Raw genomic sequence first — 24,358 nt, forward strand, 5'->3', positions numbered from 1 at the left:
GGACGACAAGGAAGTTTATCACTAGTCGTGGTATGCGTATTTTGAATTTAATGAATATTTTATCGAACACAGTCTTGAGTAATATAGCAGAAGCTTAACTATTAAGATTAAAATATATCTAGTGATCGAGTAAACTGAACCAAAATATTTTTTCTTATCATACAATTTAGTGTCTGATAATCTACCGCAACCCAAATTCGACGACACCTAAATTCGACGATGTTCTATTTGTATTGATTAAATGGATGATTATTGTCTTGGAATCATTTCAAAGTAATACAGCCGAGTTTAAAATTATTATTTTGTGCTTTTAAAGATTTCAGTATTTCTTTCATTATTTGCTAAATATTGCTTCATGTAACCGTTACATCGTCGAATTTGGGTCGCACTGGGATAATTTTTAGAACGGTTTCATTATTCTGTTATAGAGATATTGTATTGGAACGCATTTGTTTTTCAAAAGATCTGGTGTAATGTAGCCTTTATTTTTCTGGAAGCTTATCGTGGTTACTCCATGAATAGTGTCCGTAAAATTTCTGCAAAAAATAAATTTCGGCAAAGACCTTTTTTCATTTTTCTTACCTTTCAATACCCGTATATATGAAAATATCTTTACCACGAAGCAAGGTATTCGCGCTTTCGCGATTATGACACATGTATTGTTTATTGTCATCACCCGCCCGCGGTGATGTACCTGTCAATTATGTTGTTAATTCATCGGTCACCTTTATAACGATAATCCCTAAATTCTTGAGTAATTTAACCTGGGAATCTTTAATTGTCGATATGATCTTAGCCTTTGCTTCTTTTTATAAATATAAAGGAAAGTATGACATGAGACAAATGTGCCGATATCCAATAGTCTTGCTTTATGATAATATTGTCACTGAACAAAGATGTAAAAAAAAATCATAAAATAAAAATATTACTTTTCAGAATATGCCTGCAATAGACGTATATAAGGTCAGGTATAAGGCAAAAAACCGCTGAACGATGGTGATCAAACAATGCCGAACCTTAAATTCATATTATGAATTGATTTCATTTATATTGCCATATATAATATAACATTTTATTTTGATAGGGCGAGTCGTTATATATGTGGGGCGAGTCGTTATACATGTGGGGCGAGTCGTTATAAAAAGTGGGGCGAGTCGTTATGGGGCGAGTCGTTAAGGGGGCGAGTCGTTACATTACCCTCCATACAATGCGCCTCGCGCGCGTAATCATCAAATTTAATAATCCTCGTATGCTAGACCTTTTTCCACTGTAAGTTTAGATTTTTAATGTTAATAATGTGTCATTCTATACAAAGTAAATATTAATAAATGCATTTTTCTTCTGTAAATGTGACCATGCTCAATTTCTATGGTTTCGTACTCATTGTTTACGTACCCTACATTTTTGTGTTTTCACCACTTTTAAGCATGGGAACATATAGATCTAATTAGTTACTTAATACACATATTAGGAAGCTTATGGTTTATCTCGTTATAATTTTTACGTTGTGTGTATTATTGCAGCTTAAAGCCTAGATTTTTCCAATTTTAAAGCATGTTCTTAGTTTTCAATTATTTTGTATTTTCAGACGTATTGTCTACATCAACCACCGTTGTTTTTTACGGAACCAATAAATCCGTTAACTTACGACTGGAATTCAATTTTTACTTGGAGTCGTTAAAGATATATTGCTTTGCTTCACAGCAAACCCCGTGATCTATTTTTAGACTTTTGGATATCCGACTGTAAATAGATTATGGGATCCCAGAACAATAAGGACACGCATACACAACAGTGATGCCTTTGCTTTAGGCAAGTAACATCCACTTCCAATTTGAACATTTACATACATATATTGTACGAATGTGTGCAGATAATTGTTATTTACTGATTTAATGTTTCATCATTTATCATTTAGTTAATAAATTGAGTTAATTGTTCATCATTCATCATTGATTTAATTGTTCATTTTTCATTATGAAGTTAATGGCTCATCATTCATTATTGAGTTAACTATTCATCACGCATCAAGGAGTTATTCGTTCATCATAGAGCTTTTCGTTCAATATATCAGTCATTGTTTAAATAATGGTTCATCATTCGTCATGAATTAATCATTCACCATAGAGTTAATTGTACAAAAAGATCTTAAATGTATCATTGTGTACACATCGGTCTTACTGACCTGTGTACTAACGCGAAGGGGATTGTAGCCTTTCTTGTACGCGTGAAAAGTGAAAGCGAAAGTAGGTCAGGTAATCGTGCTTCTGATAATCGCTATCATTCTTAATAGGGATTCAAAATCACATCAAAACATGATTAAATAACATTTCTTTAAACAACGTTCTGATTTAAACACACAATAAAAAACGATTTTTCTTTCATTATTCACATTTTCATTCCTACGCAGAACTACTTTGGCGGAAGCATAACATAGTGACGTCACCATCTATGTATAGAATGTAAATATAAAGCATGTATTATTTCACTTTTGGTTAATGTGTTTATTTCGCAAATATTGTGATTTCTTTTATACCTAATGAAAAAATATGGCATTTCTGCAGTGAAATAACAGCAGTGATAATATTTTTTATTTTCACCGGTGAATTTTTTTTCGTTCCTTGTTTTTCTATTTTAAGATTATCATATCAAGATTTACTTCAAGACTTATATATTGTTTATGATCACGAGTGAATTAAAAACGATATTAGATCAAATCTAAACATTTTCTTTTTATTTAATTCTTTTTTTCACCATTTATTTACATTGTAAAAGAGTTTAACCGGAGTATTTCGCTGGAACAATGCCGTCATTTTGTGTACTGAAATGTATTGACGCACGCCACGGGAGAAAGGGTAACTTAAAGAAACGTAACATTTGTTAATTTCACTGTAAGATCATTTGGTATTTCACTGTGATCATAGAAAAATAAGATTTTCATTCGTGGCTTGGTCACTCGTAAAAATATATTTTCTATACTCACTCGTGAAATAACAAACGATCTTACACTTACATGAACAAATATCCTCTATTTATTCACCGCCCCTAACCGGTTTTATGTAATATCACAAAACAAGCTTGTTTTTTTTAGCTAACCTGAACACAATGTTCTCATGATGAGCTTTTGTGATCGCCTTTTGTCCGTCGTACGTCGTGCGGCGTCAACATTTGCCTGGCGAACACTCCAGAGGCCACATTTATTTCCAATCTTAATGAAATTTGGTCAGAAGATTGATCTCAATTGAAATGTCCAGCCGTCATTATCCCCACGCTTTTTGTAAAAGCGTGGGGATATTGTTGTTATCTCCGCCGTCTGTGTGTCTGTCTGTCCGTCCGTCCTGGCCACTATCTCCTCCTACACTATTAGCACTACCCAGCAAACATTTAAAATCGTTCCGATATCGGCCCGATATTTATTTCAATATCGGCCCAACATCGGTAATTACATCGGCCCGAGACCGGAAGTGAAACAATGCGCAATGTTGACCCGACATCGGCATGAATATCACCCCGACATCGGAAATTACATCGGCCCGAGATCGGGAGTGCAACTGCCTCGATGTTGGCCCGTCATTGGTATGTTTATCGGCGATACCTTCTTGAGCCAGCATGGTGCCGACATACTTTTAACCATTCCTCAGTGCCTGTCTAGCCTCAATTGTTTTTAATTGTTGTTGTTAGTGTTAAGGGCCTACCATTTAAACAGTTTCTTAAATAAATGAAAGAACATTTTCTTCAAACAACATTTTATTTTTACATTCTTTTTAACCAAACTGCAACACAATATTTGCTAATTATACTACTGTTTTGAAACTGAAAATAATAAACTTATTTAGTACTAATTCCAACATTTTGATTCTAATGGCATAAAATTAATATATACGTTGACTTACAACAAATGTAAAAGAAATTATTTAAACAGACTCTATAATTCTACTGGTATAGAAACTGAAAAAGTAACATACTGAAACAAAATGTTAAATGACAAAATGACTTGAGTATTGTAGTCACTAGCTCAAGATAGCTCACAATTAGCCCTTTGTACTCAGATTAGCTGACCGATTTATCAGCAACAAGGTTTGATTAGTACCTCCAAGAAGTCCTGCTTGATGTGCCAGAGCTCTTATTATGAAAGAGTGGAGATCTTCAAACCGCTTTTCTGGTGAGGTAAACAAGGAACGAAGGTGTTTTTCATCCTCCAGACGCACACGACAGGGTTTTTTTTCCACTTTTTGGGAAGATAGCCCATGGCTTTGGAATTGGGAATTTTATCAGCATTTTCATGAAATTGGGAAAATAAATTCATTAGCCTTTTTTTCCACACGAAAAGTCCACTGATTAGGGAAATACTAAATTTAATTTAACTCTATAAAATCATTCAAATTAAAAGAAAAAATCATATAATACTTTGTTAGATGTAATTGAATTAAAATTGAGATAAAATACACATAAGACTTCTTTCTAAAAAAAAAAAAAAAAAAAAATTTTTTTTTTTTTTTTTGGCAATTGGGAATTTGTTGCCACATTTTGGGAAAAAAGTATACTTTTTGGGATTGGAAACATAGCCGAATTTCGGCTATAAAATCGGGCCAAAAAAAACCCTGCACGAGTAAGTTGATCACCACCAACAGGGACCGAAGAAGGTCAGTGGAGCCTGTTTAAAGGAAAGTTTGTGATACTTGATCCTGAATTTTATTATGCCCCCCTTCGAAGAAGAGGGGTTATATTGCTTTGCTCATGTCGGTCTGTTAGTCGGTCTGTCGGTCCGTCCACCAGATGGTTGTCAGACGATAACTCAAGAACGCTTGGGCCTAGGATCATGAAACTTCATAGGTACATTGATCATGACTCGCAGATGACCCCTATTGATTTTGAGGTCACTAGGTCAAAGGTCAAGGTCACGGTGACCCGAAATAGTAAAATGATTTTCGGATGATAACTCAAGAACGCTTTTGCCTAGGAACATGAAACTTCATAGGTACATTGATCGTGACCCGCAGATGACCCCTATTGATTTTCAGGTCACTAGGTCAAAGGTCAAGGTAACAGTGACAAAAATCGTATTCACACAATGGCTGCCACTACAACGGACAGCCCATATGGGGGGCATGCATGTTTTACAAACAGCCCTTGTTTTTGTTAACATGTAAATATTTTTTCAATTACCGTATCATAAATTGAAATTTAAAATGTTTTAAATTAATGATCTCCCTCAAAAACCTAATTTAATTTTTTTTTTTTTAAATTAAAACCATAACTTACTGATGCAAACCCGAATATCACCATACAAAAATGTATATTTTATTAATAATTAGCTGAAATAATTAGCGTTCAGAATAAATGTAAGTCTGCCAAAGCAAAAATCATCAAAAGACTCTGGCGGCAATATATATTGGCTAATTAATAATATATGCTGATTATATAAATTGTCCGTCATTTACTAGTATACTGATATTTTCAGTAAAAAAGAATCTATCAAAGTGGGAATAATACCTGTTTTCTGGCACTTTCTTCTTCTACACATTATTTGCCGTTGATACAGTAAGACGCCATTTTTGTATCACATCGCTCGGCTATCATCACGTGGTTGCTTATGAAGGCAGGGATTTTATTCAGCTATGCTGGTTCTCGTCAAATATCTGCGCGGAGGTTGCCTAATTATGTCGTGGAGGAGTTTTTAAATGGTTTGGGTTGGTTGAAAAACCTAGCCACCAGGGGGCATGGCATTTTCCTAATATGGCTATAGTAAAACCTTGTTTACACTCTAGAGGCCACATTTATTGTTCAATTATCATGAAACTTGATCTGAAGATTTGTCTCAATAATATCTTATATAGTTGTCAAATTGTTCCAGTAGGTTGAAAAGCATGAGCACCAGTGGGCGGTGTATTTTTCCTAATATTGCTATATGGCTATAGTACAACCTTGTTAACCCTTAAAGCGCTGGAGCTGAATTTTAAAGGCCTTTGCAAACAGTTTGGATCCAGATGAGACGCCACAGAACGTGGCGTCTCATCAGGATCCAAACTGTTTGCTATTCTGATAGTATTCTTTGAAAAAAATCGAAGAAAATGCTAATTTTAGAAATTCTGCAGACGACATTTTAGCAGACGACAAATTTCCCAGCATGCAAAGGGTTAACACTCTAGACGCCACATTTATTGTATGATTTTCATGAAACTTGGTGACAAGAATGCTTCCAATGATATATCGGACGAAAATTGTTCCAGTTGGTTTAAAAACATTGCAACCAGGGGGCGAGGTATTTTTCCTTATATGGTTATTGTAAAAACTTGTTAACACTCTTTATGTCTTTTTTATTTTCCAAACTTCATGAAACTGGGTAAGAATAATTGTTTTAATGATGTTCCGGTCTTTTGAAAAAAGTGGCCGCAAGGGTGTTCTCTTTTCATGAAAGTTTGTTAGAACATTTGTTCTAATGACATCTATGGCTGCACATGACATGTTAGTTCCTTTGAATCTCAGATGAGTGACTTTGGGCCTTTCATGCCCTCTTATTTGTTTAAGTTTTCTTCATGATTATTTTAAATTGGAAGCATCGCAGTTGTTGCCAATAAATCACGGTTCTCATGTTTTCTTATAAACTTATATTAGAGCTTAAATTGTTTTGATCAGAGTAGGGTAAAGTGTACACTCAAGCACTTCCTCGTCTCTTCATTTGCAGTGTTTGGTTTGCACCGGCTTTCAGTCCAGACTGCTGAACATAATCATTAAAGAGTAAGTATTTATACATATGTCGAACAAATTCCATTGCTATTTGCACTTTTCTAATTGTAACTGATTTATTTTACACCTTATATGGCGACCTAAATATGTTCGAAAAAGCTGTATTCTACTCGTTTCTTTGTATGCTAATAAATTAGTTACACGTCAGTATGCATATAGAGTTTTACCGGTTTTGATTGAACCCAGTCCGTTGTTCTTGTGGCAGGCGTATTAAACTATTAATACCGTTATTATTTCAGACGCTCTTAGTATTCGAACAAACTCTGTTTAGCGAACATAAATAATTCGTTCGACTCTTTTTTTCCCGAAGCCTAGATTTTCCTTTTTAATGACTCCTTAATTCGGACTGCTATTTTTTATAATAATTCTTCACATGTTCGTTAATGTTGTGACATATAACCTATCCCATATGTGTTTGAAAACTGGATTACGGCGGTCATACAATTCAGACAAATGCAACAAATCCAGTTGATTGAAGCATCTGCGTTAGTTGGAATATCAACATTATTTTTTCAGCATTTTTAGCTCACCTGAGCGATAGCTCGAGGTGAGCTATTGTGATCACTCAGCGTCCGGCGTCCGTCCGTCCGTATACAACTTTGTAAACATCTTCTTCTACTAAACCATTGAGCCAATTTCAACTAAATTTCATGTGGAGCATCCCTAGGTCATGGGACAAAAGAATTGTTAAAAAAAATTTGATCACATAACCAAGATGGCCGCCATGACCATATATGGTAAAAACCTTAAAAAATCTTCTTGTCAGAAACCGCTCATCAGATTTTCAAAAAATTTCACAGGGATGACCTTTGAGGGCTCCCCTGAAAAAGTTGTTCAAAGAAATTTGATTCGCCAAAAAAAATGGCCGCAGGAGCTCGTTGAACTTTGCATGTTTATTCGTTTTTGCCTATTTTGTGAAAACTTTCAAAAATCTTCCACATTTTTTGTCTGATCCTTTCCAAATTTGCACAGTGTCTTTATATCAATGAGGACACAAACCCTACAAAAATGAGCATTATTGGTCCATGAAGTACAGAATAACCTCCCCTTGAATTGAGAAAATGGTGTTTATGCAATAAAGTCCAAAATTTTCATCCAATTCTTTCCAAACTTGTAAGGATTTAGCATGGTTCAAACAAGGGAAACAACTACGGTTTATGCATGTTCTTTTTATTACAGATTTGCCTCCCTTTAATTCATTCAAAATCTCATTTTACAGCAGAGATTCCAAATCTGACCTGTAAATGAGCCCCAAATTTACTGCTGGTGCTATGTTACCTTTTCCCATTTGATCATTCTTAAGTATTGGTCTTGTAATGCTGCTACTGCTACTGCTACTACTACTACTACTACTACTACTACTACTTCTACTACTACTACTACTACTTCTACTACTACTACCACTACTACTACTACTACTACTACTACTACTACTACTACTACTACTACAACTACTACTAGTACAACTACTACTAGTACTACTACCACCACCACCACCACCACCACGTCTACTATTACTACTTCTACTACTACTGCCACTACTACTACTACTTTTACCACTACTACTACTACTACTACTACTACTACCACTACTACTACTACTACTACTACTACTACTACTTCTACTACTACTTCTACTACTACTACTACTACTACTTCTACTACTACTACTACTACTACTACTACTACAACTACTATTACTACTACTACTACTACTACTACTACTACTACTACACCACCACCACCACCACCACCACCACCATTCACAGTGACAAAAAACGTATTCACACAATGGCTGCTACTACAACTTATAGCCCATATAGGGGGGCATGCATGTTTTACAAACAGCCCTTGTTTCTATGGGATTTTAACCACAACTGTTCATGTTTATCTCCGACACATATTTTTAGGTCACCTGTCATGAAGTGACACAGTGAGCTTATGTGATCGTGTGATGTCCGGCGTCCGTTGTGCGTGCCTGCGTGTGTCCGTGCGTCCGTCCGTCAACAATTTGTTTGTGTAGACAGTAGAGGTCACAGTTTGCATCCAATCTTGATGAAATTTGGTCAAAATGTTTATCTTGATGAAATCCGGTTTGGGATTGTATTTGGGTCATCTTGGGTCAAAAACAAGGTCACTAGGTCAAATAATAGAACAACCTTCTGTAGACAATAGAGGTCACAGTTTTCATCCAATCTTTATGAAATTTGGTCAGAATGTTTATCTTGATGAAATCTGGGTTGGGATTTTATTTGGGTCATCTGGGGTCAAAAACTAGGTCACTAGGTCAAATAATAGAAAAACCTTGTGTAGACATTAGAGATCACAGTTTTCATCCAACCTTTATGAAATTTGGTCAGAATTCTTGATGAAATCTGGGTGGGATTGTATTTGGGTCATCTGGGGTAAAAATCTAGGTCAAATAAATAGAAAAACCTTGTGTTGACAATAGAGGTCACAGTTTTCATCCAATATTTATGAACTGTGGTCATTGTTTATCTTGATGAAATCTGGATTGGGATTGTATTTGGGTCATCTAGAGTCAGGAACTAGGTCACTAGGTCAAATCATAGAAAAACATTGTGTAGACAATAGAGGTCATAGTTTTCATTTGATCTTAATGAGTCAGGTGAGCGATTCAGGGCCATCATGGCCCTCTTGTTTAAATTCTTTATAAATTACCGGAAAAAAGGCACTTTCCCAATAGGCAAAAAAACTAAAATTTCCCAATTGCTGTCAAAACAAATCCCAATTAAAGGTTTCTAAAAAGAATATTAAATGCTACATTTAGTTTGTTTCCCTACGCAGCTCTATTGCTTGAACCTAAGTAAATATTATATTGATATATTGACAACTTGAAAACATTTAGTTATCACTTTGGAAGCAAAAAATCAAATACACCAATTTCCAATTTCCCAATATGACAACTTCACAACGCTATTTTTCAAAATTTCAGAGTTTTTCGTACACATTTTTCCCGTTTGGGCTGGTCCCTCACTTTTCTCAATTAGGCAAAACAACTTCCTGATCTATATAAACATTTTGGTAACATAACACTGAGTTCAAGGTTTTTGTTAAGTATCTTTTTTTCGGAATATGTCTAAAAGAGTCAATTTTGAAAGTTAATGTTTTGTTACAATTTAGCTCTCTAATGCAAATTGTCCTGTTCAAAACATGTGTAGACAAATAGACTGCGTCATACTATAAGATGTTGGAAACGTGTAAACAATAGTAAATAAAAGTTTAAATTTAAGAACTTAATGATTCTACTTTATGATAACCATTGGGTAAGTCAAATGACGTTATCCACAAGAGTATCCCAACATCCATGCAATAAGTACAATGTCATAGTGTCTCTCAATATGTGGAAACTGTACTTTGGGAATATGTTTTTGTACGAAATTTGTTGCACACGATAACAAAGTATATTTAAAGGTAAGATACTTTGAGTAATATCATATTTCCATCAACGAACTCCCAACAGAGCGTCTTTTTCAGCAGGATGGCCGCCAGCACGCACATGTTCACTGACAAGGAGACCAATAACTGGTTCAAGGCGTGCTTAGCACTCAATTTGACAAAGGAAGGACTAGCTAACTTTCTGAAAACAGAATTACAGAAGTTGCAAACTGCCGTTGGTATAAGTTGTGGAAACTGCTCCACTCAAAAACTAGTACTATGTCCAACGAACCCATACTGTAGCAAGCGGAAACGGAATTATTGTCCTTACCACAAATCACAGATACCACAGTCATGCTTAACATGTGATAAAGTAAAACAGAATATCGAATCACATCACAGATACAATAACCCGTCTTGGCGGAACACAGATGCGACAAAATGGGCAAGCGACTATTGGGAAATAGGCAAATGCTTTCTTCCTCCGGACGGGTATAGCAGCGTTTTATCGGTTCAAGAATCGGACTTGAATGGCGTGATAAGCATCCTGTTGAACTGCACACATTTCCAGAACTGTCTCTCCCCTTCATGTCTATCTCCTCCACCACCAAATAAGCAATCTCCGCTAGAAATGGTATGTTTCAAGCACGAGGTTTTATGCAAAATATCATGTATATTTATTTGACTTGTAACTTATTTAAGAAGAGTGATTTTAAATTGTTTTGGTACAATTTTCATTATTAGTTTACATAATATGGGTTTCTTGAAACTACATAAAGTAATGTATGATAAACTAACATAAACATAACGCTTGATCATTTTCCATAATGTTTCCATAATTGTTGAGTAGGTCCGTCAGATAGGCCGAGATGTGCGTCACACTTCTGACTGCAAGGTTACAGACTCAGCTCTGCATGGCTATTTTCAGAGATTGTCCACGCTACTGGCTGATCCAAAGTTCTTACTACATGATCATTCAGCAACGATAGCGCGTACTCGACTTAGTGATGTAAGTCGATGAATAATAGGGGCCCGTGTACATATTTGCAAGTTCAAACAAGTTTGTGAAATAAAAAAAAATTCATTATGGCACACTTTTATAAATGACGAAAATAAGTAAATAGAAATGAGTTATGAGAACGATTGTTTATAATTTTAGGAAATGGTGTACACAACATGCCATTTCCCCACAAAGTGGGAGGCATCAAACATTGAACTTGTCTGTCCGTATTTACATAAGAACACAAAAAGTTTGTGCAGACGTTATTATTTGTCAAACAAAGTTCTGGTGGAGAAATATATAATGAAAACAAGAACATTAACATAAAGAGTATCTTCCATTTCACAAAACGTGAACATTACTTAAATGGATATGTATTTATATTTTTTTTATATTAATATCTTTGATATACACATAATTGTTTAATAAGTAATATTTTGAACACGGCCTCATTATTTACAAATTTCAAAAATAATATATTCCAATAAAGATGTTAATTTTATTAAGTGAAAACACTTAGTGATGATACCAGGTTATCTTTTTATTTTACCTAGAGGGAAATGATACCGTTTGAAAAATGACACTGGTGCATGGAACCAATTCTTGTTTTTGCATAATGCGTAACGTGCTCATCGTAAGCTTTTGTAATGGCTTATTGTCCGTCGTCTGCTGTCAACATTGCCTGGAGATCAATTTAGAAGCCTCATTTGTTGCCCAATCTTTTATGAAACTAGTTCAGAACATGTGTCCTGGTTATATCTCGGCCGAGAGCGATACTGGGTCACTTTTGAGGAAAAATAAGAAATCTTGTGAAAATTTCTGGAGACCTTTATTGCCCTTTCTTCATTGAATTTGGTCAGAACCTTTGACTTTTGAAATCTTCGCTGAGTTCGTATATTGTTCTTGTCCGTTGAAAAACATTCCCGCCATGGGGCAGGGCTGTATTCATTATAAGGATCAGAGTAAACTGAAACTTGAAAACACTGTAAAGTTTTACGTATTGCCCATTTTTCATGAATTTTGCTCAGAACATAATATCCTCATTACAAATTAACTGAGTTCAAAACTGTGCCCATGTTGTTAACACTAAGGTAACAAGTCAAACTCATAAAAAAGCATATACACAGTTGCCAAATCTTCATACTGCTGGATCATAATATTGGTCCTTATGGTATTGGGCATTGAGTTGGAATTCGTGACTGTAGAAGTCAATAAAAAGGCCAGCAGGTCGAATTATATTAAAAACACTACATATACTATAGAGGACACTTACATTGCCCATTTCGACATGAAACTTTATCAGACATATTGTCCAAATTATATTTTGCACTAGTTAGAAACTAGTTAAAGCGGGGTCAAAACTAGGTTAAATTTATTAAAAACCTTCTTGAACTCTCTAGGTCACATGTATTGCCCTACATTCACAAAACATCTTCAGAACATTCGTTTTTCGAGGGGTAATCCAAACTTGGTTATATGGAATAAAAAAGTTTAGATTAAGTCAAGTTTAAGAAATCGCTTGTGAAAACTCTTGAAGAAACAGTTATTGTCCAATATTATTTCAACTTGCTCAAAACATGTTTTCCAATTATATCTTAACTGATATATGAGATTCAAAATGGCTAACGTGGGATCGTAAACGAGAGCACAATATTATATTCAGGAAAAGGCGTGTGAACACTCTAGATGCCACATTATTTGCCAAGTATTTATTAATGATGCTCATAATTTTTGCCCCTATGATATCTCAATTAAGTTATAAACTAGATCAGTTGGCGAACAACATAGGTTATTAGTTAAAATTAACATGAGATGGGGCGGTTTGCCTTATTTGGCATGAGTAAAAGCATTTGAATAATCTAAAAATATAATGGAATTAATAACAGACAATAAATCACTATTTTACAGTTACATCTCTGAGAGTTATGTCTCTTATTTTATATAATGAAGTAATATGGCGTGAAATGACATGAACTCGTATGAGGCTAAAACAAATTGTACGCATAAAGTTTGCTAAAATTATTGTGCAATAACATGAAATCAAATTATCATTTGTTGGTTTCAGATTTAGAACGAATTAACATTTCATAGTGGTCATATACTCATAATCCTAACCCCATAAACATATTATCTATATGACTACTATGAAATGATAATGCACTCGTACATTGAAATAAAATAATATTAATAAGTCCGTTTTATAAACAATATGATTGTTTATACTAATATTCGTTCGGAATAAAAGATGCAAACAAAATTAGGCTTTGCATATAGTTGCAGAATGATCGCATGTCATTAAAAGACCTGGGCGAGCTGTTAAAAGAAGCCTATCAAACACTTGAACATGCGAAAGAAACAGGCGAACGTGTTTCGAAGGAGGCAGAAAGAACCCTAGCAGAAGCTTTGAAAAAAATAGACACTTCTATACAGGCAGGGGAACAGCGAATTGAATGCAAGACACAGCTAGGTGAGCAACGAATTGACAGCACGACACAGCTTGGGGAGCAACGAATTGAAAGCAAGACACAGCTTGGAGAGCAAAGAATTGAAAGCAAGACACAGCTTGGGGAGCAACGGATTGACAGCACGACACAGCTTGGAGAGCAACGAATTGAAAGCAAAACTCTTGCTGTTGAAAAACGAATCGAAACGAAGGGAAACGATGTGAAACAAAACATTGAAAGACAAATAAAGGATGGGACACACCACATCTCACGCCATTTGCAGATTGGTATTGTGCGCATGCAACTAGCTGCGAACAAAACTAAAGCAGAAGACTATGAACGATGCGTAGCAGGTTTGTAAACGGGTTTGTGTTAAACACATGCTTGTCTCAAAAACCTATAAACATGTTTACATTATCATAAAAAACCGAATGCTATTTGTGAGATTAAAATTTTGACAAAACATCCATATCTTTTATAAATAAAGCCCATATAAGTTGTTTGAGCTAAAATCTAACCTGTCAAAAAGTGTGGCTTTATTGTTAAGATTTTGTTTGTTATTAAGGTTAATGTACATGTAACAACTGATGTTTTTTTTCAAGAATTTAACATGTTCTTCGGAAGGTTAAAGAACTCTGTTCTGCATTAAGTTAATGTATGAATACTGTTTCAACTAAGATTATCAATTTAAAGTTTTTCGTGCAAAACCTTCATACCAATTTGTTTGTGTGTAATGATAATAAAACAATGTCTTACAACTTGCTACTTATTTGATGTCTTTGTTTAAGAACACGGCTAAGTCACCAGCATAATAGTCGTGCGCGTTATTTTCTGTCAAAAAATATTAGCTGAACTTCTCGCCGGTTTGTAATCGTCGGGAAAATGCAATGGTTTGATTTCAAATCGACGTAACAATTCCATATCTGCTAATATATCATCTCCTACACAAATGACACAATCCGATTGGCGTAGAGCGGTCACGTGAAAAGGCCCCATTAAGTTACAATTAAGTGTGTTCTGTGTGTGAGGCAGTCCTTTGAAACTTCAAATGTGACTTTGTAATAGCCGTAAACATTTGCCTCAGGTGACTTGATATGTATAGTTATTAGCTGTGTATAAATACTTATCATTTTTATTTGTATGTCATTAAACGTGTGCAGAATTTTACGTTAATATATTAGGACTTGCGTTGCTATGATTTCAGATCTTCGCCAATGTTTGATTCAATATTACGATGACACGACTTGCAATGTGCCTGTTTTAACATTTGATAACAGTCTTGATAAGAGAATAACAGACGTATATGCAACGCCGAAAATACACCGCATCAATATAGAAAAAGATGGACAACGTGTGAAAGAAGAACGAATACTGGCCTACAGAGACATATTTTACACCAACAATACATCAAATAAACGTATATACATACAGGGCGAACCAGGTAGAGGAAAATCTACGTTTGCAGTTAAGTTAGTCCATGATTGGTGCTACGAAAAACCGCCTTTATCGGCAATTACGTCAGAAAATATATCGTTGTCTAATCGCCTCATTTGGCGCGATGAAAACCTGCTTTCACCATCAGCTCCCATAAACATTCAAGCGTTTGAAGATCGGGTAACACTTCAGAAATTCAAGTTCTTATTTTTCATCACGTTGAGAGATTCGAGGGATCAGACGGATGTTACGCAGATGATAAAAAAGCAGCTTATTGATAATATGTTTTCTGATGAAGAACGTGCCGATAAGTACAAACTGCTCCTACAAATAATAAAAACTGAAATTTGCCTCGTTGTACGAGAAGGTCTAGATGAATGGGTGTGTCCTAGTGGTAGTAACCTAGCTGAACCATCAATGGCGGGATTTCCGAAGGACACCTGCACGGTACTTACAACTACTCGACCATGGAAACTGGTTGATGAAAAAATTAAGAACTCGCAGATCGAACGTCTGTTAGAGATCGAAGGGATAATCAGTCCATATTCATTTACTAAAAATATTCTTCGCTGCATAATTGACCAGAGGAAGGCTCTAGGGGACACCGTGGATGAATTTGAGTTATTTGTAAACCGTCGTGAGCTCCAATCGTTATCATCCTCACCAATGTTGTATGCTCTGGTCATCTGTAACTGGGTCGACACGATTGGGGAGGAGGAACATTTGAAAGGCTCGTCATTGTGTTTACTTTACACTACTCTACTTGAAAGTCTTTGTAAAAAGGCTAACAGTGCACCTGGTTACTTTAACGATTCAAATGCACCACCAGTGCACTGTTTTTCTAGAACAAATTACCTACAGCCAAACATCGAACACTTAAATAAGCTCGCTTGTGCAGCTTGCAAATTGCTATTTTCTTGTGAAAGAGAAACAGCTATTGTATTCAACGATATCAAATTGTCTCACTATTTTTCTAACGAAGAGTTTGTGGGCTGCAAGATGTTTGCACTAAAGGCAGGAATATTAACAAACAGGAAAGAGAAACATAGAACAGAGAACTCCAACTTGTTCATACACAAATCTGTACAGGAATTCCTCGCAGCATATCATATCGCCTGCAATCCAAATGTCATTGATGACATCATTTCCAGATATCTTGAATGTTACAATAATTCATATCTCGACATATCGCAAGTTCTGATATTTGTGTGTGGAATGAATATTTCCGCTGCGAATAAACTGTCGGCTTTGATGAATCAATGTGACGTTGATAATTGCGGTGCTTCAGGGTATTACGCCTGTGCGTTTCAGAGAGTCATTGAGTCTGGAATCAGAGAGGCAGTAGCAAACAAGCAGGATGGCATTCGCCTGAAGCTCAGTCACTTTAACATTACTCCGGGCAACATGAGAGATATAAACTTGATTTGGTCTACGAACACGTCGAATATCCATTCATTCTCGGGAGTCTTCAATGCACTTGATGAGCGAACATCTCATTTTGAGGTAAAACTGTCATCGTGTCTCAAGTTGAAATGGTTGCAATTATGGGGAAACGGCATATGGTTTCAAGGTAAATAAATACAATAAACGATATTTCATAAATACATAAACAAGTAGATTAATAAGGTTATTAGTGTTTTAAGCGCTATGTCGTTTTAACAATTACCAATTTCATGGATTTTATATGTACATGTATATGTGTTTTTTTATGACTTATAGCCTGTCTTAACTCATATATGTGCGTGTTCTATTTATTTGTTCATAATTAAACACTTAATTTATTGCGATTTATTATAATAAGTTCAAATGAACGTGTGCCACGAACGATCTAAGTGACATTTATTAACATTTTCGTTGCCGTTAAACATTGAAATTATTTGATATTTTGTAGAGACAGACACTTCGTCCAAATCGGAACATCCGATCATGATTGTTCTAAACAGTGCATGTCAATTCCAGTGTGCAGGACCTCTTCCAGTACTGCCCTCCATAGAACGAATTTATTTACAGCATGTAATATGTTCCTCTACCTGGCTACATGGTCTGTTCTGCACTCTGCTGACATGCGATCATGAGGTGGTGTGTACGATGAGACAATGTTACATAAACTCGCATTCTGATTATGAATCATCCAAAATACATTTGGGTAAACATGCAGTTAACATGCACATAAGTACGTATGAAAGTCCCGGTCTGAGGGAGGCTCTCCATGGTCTGAAAATTAAGAGTCTGACTCTGAGTGGTTTTACGGAACGATTATGTGTAAAGTCGTATGCGCAGTCACTATCCTCGCTCAAACAGTTGGGAACGCTTAGTATTGATATGAATAACAGCCCCAGTCTGTGGGAGGCTCTAAATGGTCTGAATATAAAGAGTCTGACTGTGATTGGTCGGAATAAACGATTAGATGTAAAATTTATAGAGTTGTTAAAGCAGTCACTATCCTCGCTCAAACAGATGGAAACGCTTAGTATTGATATGAATAACAGCCCCAGTCTGTGGGAGGCTATCAAACGTCTGAATATAAAGAGTCTGACTCTAACTGGTTGGAATGAACGATTAGATGTAGAGTTTGTAGAGTCGTTTAGGCAGTCACTATATTCGCTCAAACAGCTGGAATCGCTTAGTATTGATATGTATAATAGTTCCGGTATTTGGAAGGCTCTCAATGGTCTTAATATTAAGAATATGACTCTGAATGGTTTTAATAAACTTTATGATGTGAATCATGTAGAGTCGTTGTCGCAGACACCATCATCGCTCAAACAGCTGGAAACGCTTACAATATGCGTATTTAACTATATCGACCTACAACTACCACAATCGTTGAAGTATGTGAATATCTACTGTTACGCATTGTATCCATCCGAATTACGCACACTTGCGAAAACACTGTCTGCATGTGATCAGAAAATTGAGGGAAAGCTAGAATTCGGATGTTCACGCATTACATCCGGATATGTTTTTAGTCACATTTTTGAACGAATCCCAGTGGAGGAATACATGGCCATCCGACAGGAACTTGTGGCGCTGAAGAATGTTGCAGTAAAAAGATTCAAAATATTTGATAGGATAAAACCCAACATGCGGACTGGCGATGCAGATTCTGCCTGGTCTGTACGTGGGATTTGTGATTCCGACGACGATCATGAGGATTATGGAAACGTTGAAGATGACGCACACAAAAAATTTATTGCAAATATTAATGATATTATCATCAATCGTATTTCAATGCGATTTGCGATAACTCCGGATTCGATATCATAAATTCATGAATGCGACTGAAGGACATGATTATAAAATGAAATATATCATTATGTATGTTTTGAACACAAGTTGTAAATAAGAACACTTTATCTCACTTTTATATCATGATGAGCGGTTATTTCGGTCAAATATTAAAGACAGAAATGATGTAATTATATGTGAAGTGTATTGGTAAATGACCCACGGTAGTTATTCAATAGCAAAATATCATCGAAATATATTATTCTAAGTCAAGCGACAACTAAGTCGTATATCTTAAGGATTGTATTTGCTCGAGTTTTTCATTTCAAATGACTGATAATACAGCCAAAATTAAGACTGTCTCATTCCTTAAAGGGGCCTTTTCACGTTTGGGTAAATTGACAAAATTGAAAAAAGTTGTTTCAGATTCGCAAATTTTCGTTTTAGTTATGATATTTGTGAGGAAACAGTAATACTGAACATTTAACATGCTCTAAAAGACATTATATGCATCTTTTGACGATTAAAAAAAAAACAAAATTATAAAGCGTTGCAACGCGAAATGAATTAATAATTTGGAAAGTTCTAATGTTGTCGTTATATGTTGTAAAACTACGAGGATTGCTTATGTATAAAGTATAAAATACATCTGGCATTGTATTCGGAAGAATGGCCGAGTGGTCTAATTGGAGGACTTCTTATTCCAGGGGTCAGTGGTTCGAGCTCTGCTGAGGGTTACCTTTTTTCAATTGTATTCTTGATTTTTTACTGGAGCTTTTGTATCCAATGTTTACATTTATCAATATAAAGCATTTAATGACAAACTTCAAAACATGCCAACATCTGTGAAAAGGCCCCTTTAACAGTAAACCGTATTTTCATCATATTCGTTGATTTAAATAATAGAACAGTATCGCATCCTGTCTAATTTTGCTACTGTGTAATTAACATTAAATTTACATTAAATTTATATAACGATTTCGTGTTTTATTTTAATCATAGTGAATAATATATTATGCATGCCATTTTTCTTAGTTTTGCTTGCATACACATACCATACGATTATTGCAATTTTTCGTTTACACGTTTATTCACGTGCATTTATATGTACATGTTTTGAACAATCTTCGCAACTTCTAAAGCAAAAATTGGCTCCGTCTATAATTATTGCAGATGACCAACACTTTAGACAATTCTTTTGCAAAAGAAATCAAACAGCGTTCCTTATTACAATACATCATAAAAATCATATACATCATATAATACATCCTCATTGTCTCTTTCATTTATTGCTTGTTATTTTGATGGTTGCGTTTTACGTTATAGTACCATGAACATTTTGACGAATGAAAGTGACTTGGTACAATGTAATAAAAAAGTAAGTTGCCTACTTTAAGTTCTCATACAGTGTCATTTTATTTTCAAGGACAAAAATAAGCCTATACTATTCTCTTATACTATTATCTAACATTTGTTTATTTTCTATGCTTTAATAGAACGCCTAGTTACATGTTTTGAAAAGCATCGTTTATTGTCTCTATAATCTTACAAATTTTTTGAAATAAATTCCGGTCAAGTGTGAGATTTGAACTCTTAGAAGCCGGTTTAAACTCCTATGCTTTGGCCCTATATGTATATATTGTATGCGTGTTTGTTGTGTATTTTGTATTGTTTATTCAAATCGTCCATGTATGGCTTTCATCACAATGTTTGGTAAATGGCTCCTAGCATTATTTAAAGCACAGGTGGTTAGCGTGTGGCTATGATATTAATTAGTGAAAACATCATTTTGAATGATAAATAATCATATTATAACGAAAAATTAACTTTTCTGAAAAAAAATATTTCACTATCAAATATATATATAACAAGGTATGCAACTCAAAATCAACCCAAAACGGGGTGCATCGCTTTGAACAGCCATATCTTCATCAATTTTGCAGCGATTTTCACGATTTCGGTCTTATTCAACGCAGAAATGAATTTCCTTTCTGGAAATGTATATGTCTTGCAATATTTTTACAAATGCTGGGTCAACTTTTAAGAAATAACACGATACACAACACGCATGACCCAGTTGACAGTGATCATGCTGTCTTTAAGACTGAAATCTTCACGGAGTAAAGGGCAACTTCCCTATAAAGTTCGTGTAGTTCGATACCATAATTCAATAAAACGTATGAAAAAACATTATTACCGTTCTTGTCGTTACATTCTGCATCAAGACTAACTGTCCAGCGCCGTTTGAAACCTTTGTTTACATACATTTCAACTAACTGACATTTTAAACATACGAGTGATTTCATTGGTCCAATGCGGAGGTGTGTCTTTACAACTGGAGATTTCATTCATAAAGAATACATGATCACTGTCAACTGGGTCATGCGTGTTGTGTATCGTGTTATTTCTTAAAAGTTGACCCAGCATTTGTAAAAATATTGCAAGACATATACATTTCCAGAAAGGAAATTCATTTCTGCGTTGAATAAGACCGAAATCGTGAAAATCGCTGCAAAATTGATGAAGATATGGCTGTTCAAAGCGATGCACCCCGTTTTGGGCTGATTTTGAGTTGCATACCTTGTTATATATATATTTGATAGTGAAATATTTTTTTTCAGAAAAGTTAATTTTTCGTTATAATATGATTATTTATCATTCAAAATGATGTTTTCACTAATTAATAGCATAGCCACACGCTAACCACCTGTGATTTAAAGGACAATATGTTCTAATTCTGGAATAGTCGCAGTTGATCTTTGTTTATATTTTAATGAATTACTAGTTATGCTCTTTTTCCTACAGACGATTTATGTTAAATGATGACAAATCCAGACCATGTAATAAAGAAATATTTGTTTGTTTGTTTTTGTCAATAAATTTATTAGTTAATTTAAAAAGTAAGAATTATGATGTTGGTTGCGATAAATATGATTTAAATGTTGTTAAGGATGATGCAATTAATGAGGATGAGAAGACTTATGATCATAAAATTAAGGCTGTGAACGTGTTTGTTGATTATCACATTGATGCGTTTGAAGCAGTAAAAAGAGCAAGCAAACATGAACGCCGCCCTCGCCGATTTGCAGCATATTTGCTTTCTTTATATGACAAAACATGCTTAAGAAATTGTTCGAAAACACATTTCTTGTTGTAAACCCTAATTATCTTTAGAAAGGCTCGGTTGACCTAACAATGAGACAAAAATTTATTGAAACTCATGATGACTTGATATTTGACCAGGTGATCTCAAAACATGTATGCGCTTTGTTGTTTTTTTCTCATGAACAAGTATACCAATCATCTTGATTGTTGGTTAAAGCGTTCTAAAAATAGTTTCGAAACGAATTTCCTGTTACATGACCCTTGATCTTTGACCGCGTCACCTTAGAATAGATCGCCGTCTTCCCTTTCACGGTAGTAATCACAATATACATAATCCTAGGACAGGGACAAGGCATCCTTTAGATATCGTTCAGAAACAAAATTAACGGTAACAAGCCGATGTCGCCTAAACCTTTGACATGTTGACCTTAACATTGATCTGCGTCTTTCTTTGGTCACAAGTCACCATCATAACAATGTATATGGTTGTAAGTCAAAGCGCTTCCTAGATAAAGCTCGAAACGAAATATTTACGTACCAACCTACCTATCGACCGACCTCAACACCAACACACCGAGGGAATGGTGCAAATAAGTATACACCTTATTCTTCAGAGGGTCTGATAATGATTGTACAAATGATGATGACCATTGTGTTGCTGTTTATCATCAAAACGATAATGATGACGATAATCATGAGTTTAGATGACACGATGGTAACGATGATGAGGAGAAAATGTAGCAGCATAAGACATTGATGACGATACTGTTGATGATGTTGACGATTATGAAGTAAATGTGGTAAGATAATTAGGAAGAGGTGGATACCGACGATCTCCTTTATGTAGAACTGAGTGTATGTCAAGAACAAAACGCGATAAGAGAACTGCAAATAGAATTTACTGAATTTCATTAAGCAAGAACCAATTATTATAATATCAACAACGATGTTACGCCCCTTTTTATTTTACTATATTACATTTAATCAACTATAAATATATAAGAAACTTTATTAAACAAATAAATTACTTTAATACAGTTATTGCATTGTATACATCTGTTTAATATCCACAAACGAATTGTATAACCAGGTTGGTAGAATCGATGTAAGTCGTAAAAATTTTACTAAGTAATTTATGCTTTATTGCAACAACCTAAATGCAAAAAAAGCATCGTACACTTTTTGCAATCTCTTTATTTGTTTTTCATTGTTGACCAATACAAGTGTTGTGTATTTCATACCTCTCACTCTGCTTGAACACAACATGAATTTCATCATCGTGTATGGCTGGACGCACACAGGACAATATACTAAGTATCCCAACATATGCAAATGAACACATACATGACAAGAGACGTAGACACTGGTTTATTATATACACATACCTTAAAATGGACCTGTCTTTTACAGTCCCTCTCTTCTCCACAAGGTCTCCAGATATTTCAACTTGAAATAGCGAATTATCAGAAGAAGAAATATTTTCTTAATTCAACCATTACAACAACGACAATTTAATAAAAGGTACAAACCTAGTTAAACACAAAAGGACAGTTCTAACTACATAATATCGTACTTACAATAACAACACATAAATGATACACACGCAAAATTGCACTATTATGAAAATACATAGCAGTCGAACACAATTAAGAAATTGTTAGACCAAATCATACGCTTTTTATGTCATTTTCATCACTTAAAATACCGAATAATACTATTGTTTAATACCTTATGATAAAATATGACACTTCTGCGGGTGTTCCCACAAACGTCATCAATGTCATTTAGGCAGTTTTTGTCAAGACGCAGCCCTATTATATAGTCATGTTTCCTCAAATAGCTTTCCCTTAGAAAGCAATTTGAATAACATGTTTTGCGTTATTGCTTAAGGCGCATGTACAAAATTAAAAACATGATCTGTTTTGTTTGCGTGCAACCGGCTCTAATTGTTTTAATACTTGATGATTGGGTGTTACTGAAATGTGCGATGCATGGCTATTACTATGTTTATGACTTCTAAGATTATGAATGCAAGTTAAGTATTGAGTGATAAATAATTAACATCACAATATTTAATCATTACCAGAAATTCAGTTGATAATGTCGTCTATGTGTTGATGCCTAAGATAACGAATAAGATTGTTTAAACGAAACTAGATTTCAATGTTCTCGTGTGTAACTAAACTATGCTTATGAAATTTGCAACGGTCTAAAACTTGTTAAACGTGTAAACCCGCATATTAAATTGATAAAGTGCTTTGGATATGTTCGACAAAACAGAGCTATGGCATGTTTTTCGCAAATCAAACGTAAATGTGTGTACTTGTGTCGCGCGTTACTGAAAAAACTATTATTGATGGAGGCCTGAAATTTTACTAAACATAGTAACCAGCAGGTCAATATTTTAATGATTTGTGTTCCCATTTTATACCCAAAAATAAATGCAACATTATTTCTCCAGTGTCGCACGTAGATCAGAAAGTTATTGTTCAAGAGAAATTTAAAAACATATTAACAAGCATATGAAGTCACGAACATAACTATTTTGATTTATATATTTTCTACACAACAGGGGTGTTTGCTCCATTTTTAGCAAAAAATAACCTTGTTTAACTTGTGTCGCGCGTAAAGCAATAAGTAGTAAACGAATAGCCTTAGACCTGATTAAAACAATACACTAGCATTTCACAAAAGTAAAGAAAACGTGGTTCTATAAATAAATGCGACTTTGGTATTCAACGTGTTAGAAGGATATTTGGAGAGATGACTTATGTTGAATATAAGTAATTCGGTTCGGAAACAGTGCAAGCATACATCTATTGTGGCTTAAGTTTAAAAGATTGAAGTGATACATCGACACAGAGTAATTACAACAAACATATAATTAGTATGACATATAACAATACCGTACAGCAAACGTGACCAATAACAACCGAGTAAACTAAATGCCTGGATGACCAAACATCAGTACAGACAACTCAATGCGAATATAGCAATTTTG

The 24,358-nt window shown here is 34.9% G+C and overlaps 1 protein-coding gene across 1 annotated transcript; it reads left to right on the top strand.

Annotated features, from left to right (window-relative positions):
* The first annotated feature begins 13 nt into the window (after positions 1-13).
* Positions 14-20,026, top strand: LOC127833603 (uncharacterized). The gene is made up of 7 exons (XM_052358954.1): positions 14-30; positions 6,686-6,738; positions 10,249-10,780; positions 10,997-11,155; positions 13,421-13,943; positions 14,795-16,594; positions 16,916-20,026. The coding sequence occupies exons 3-7, from the start codon at positions 10,250-10,252 to the stop codon at positions 18,289-18,291; spliced, it is 4,389 nt and encodes a 1,462-aa protein (XP_052214914.1). The 5' UTR covers positions 14-30; positions 6,686-6,738; position 10,249; the 3' UTR covers positions 18,292-20,026.
* Positions 20,027-24,358: the final 4,332 nt, after the last annotated feature.

This window comes from Dreissena polymorpha, chromosome 6 (assembly GCF_020536995.1).
Source record: "Dreissena polymorpha isolate Duluth1 chromosome 6, UMN_Dpol_1.0, whole genome shotgun sequence".
Taxonomy (NCBI): Eukaryota; Metazoa; Mollusca; class Bivalvia; order Myida; family Dreissenidae; genus Dreissena; species Dreissena polymorpha.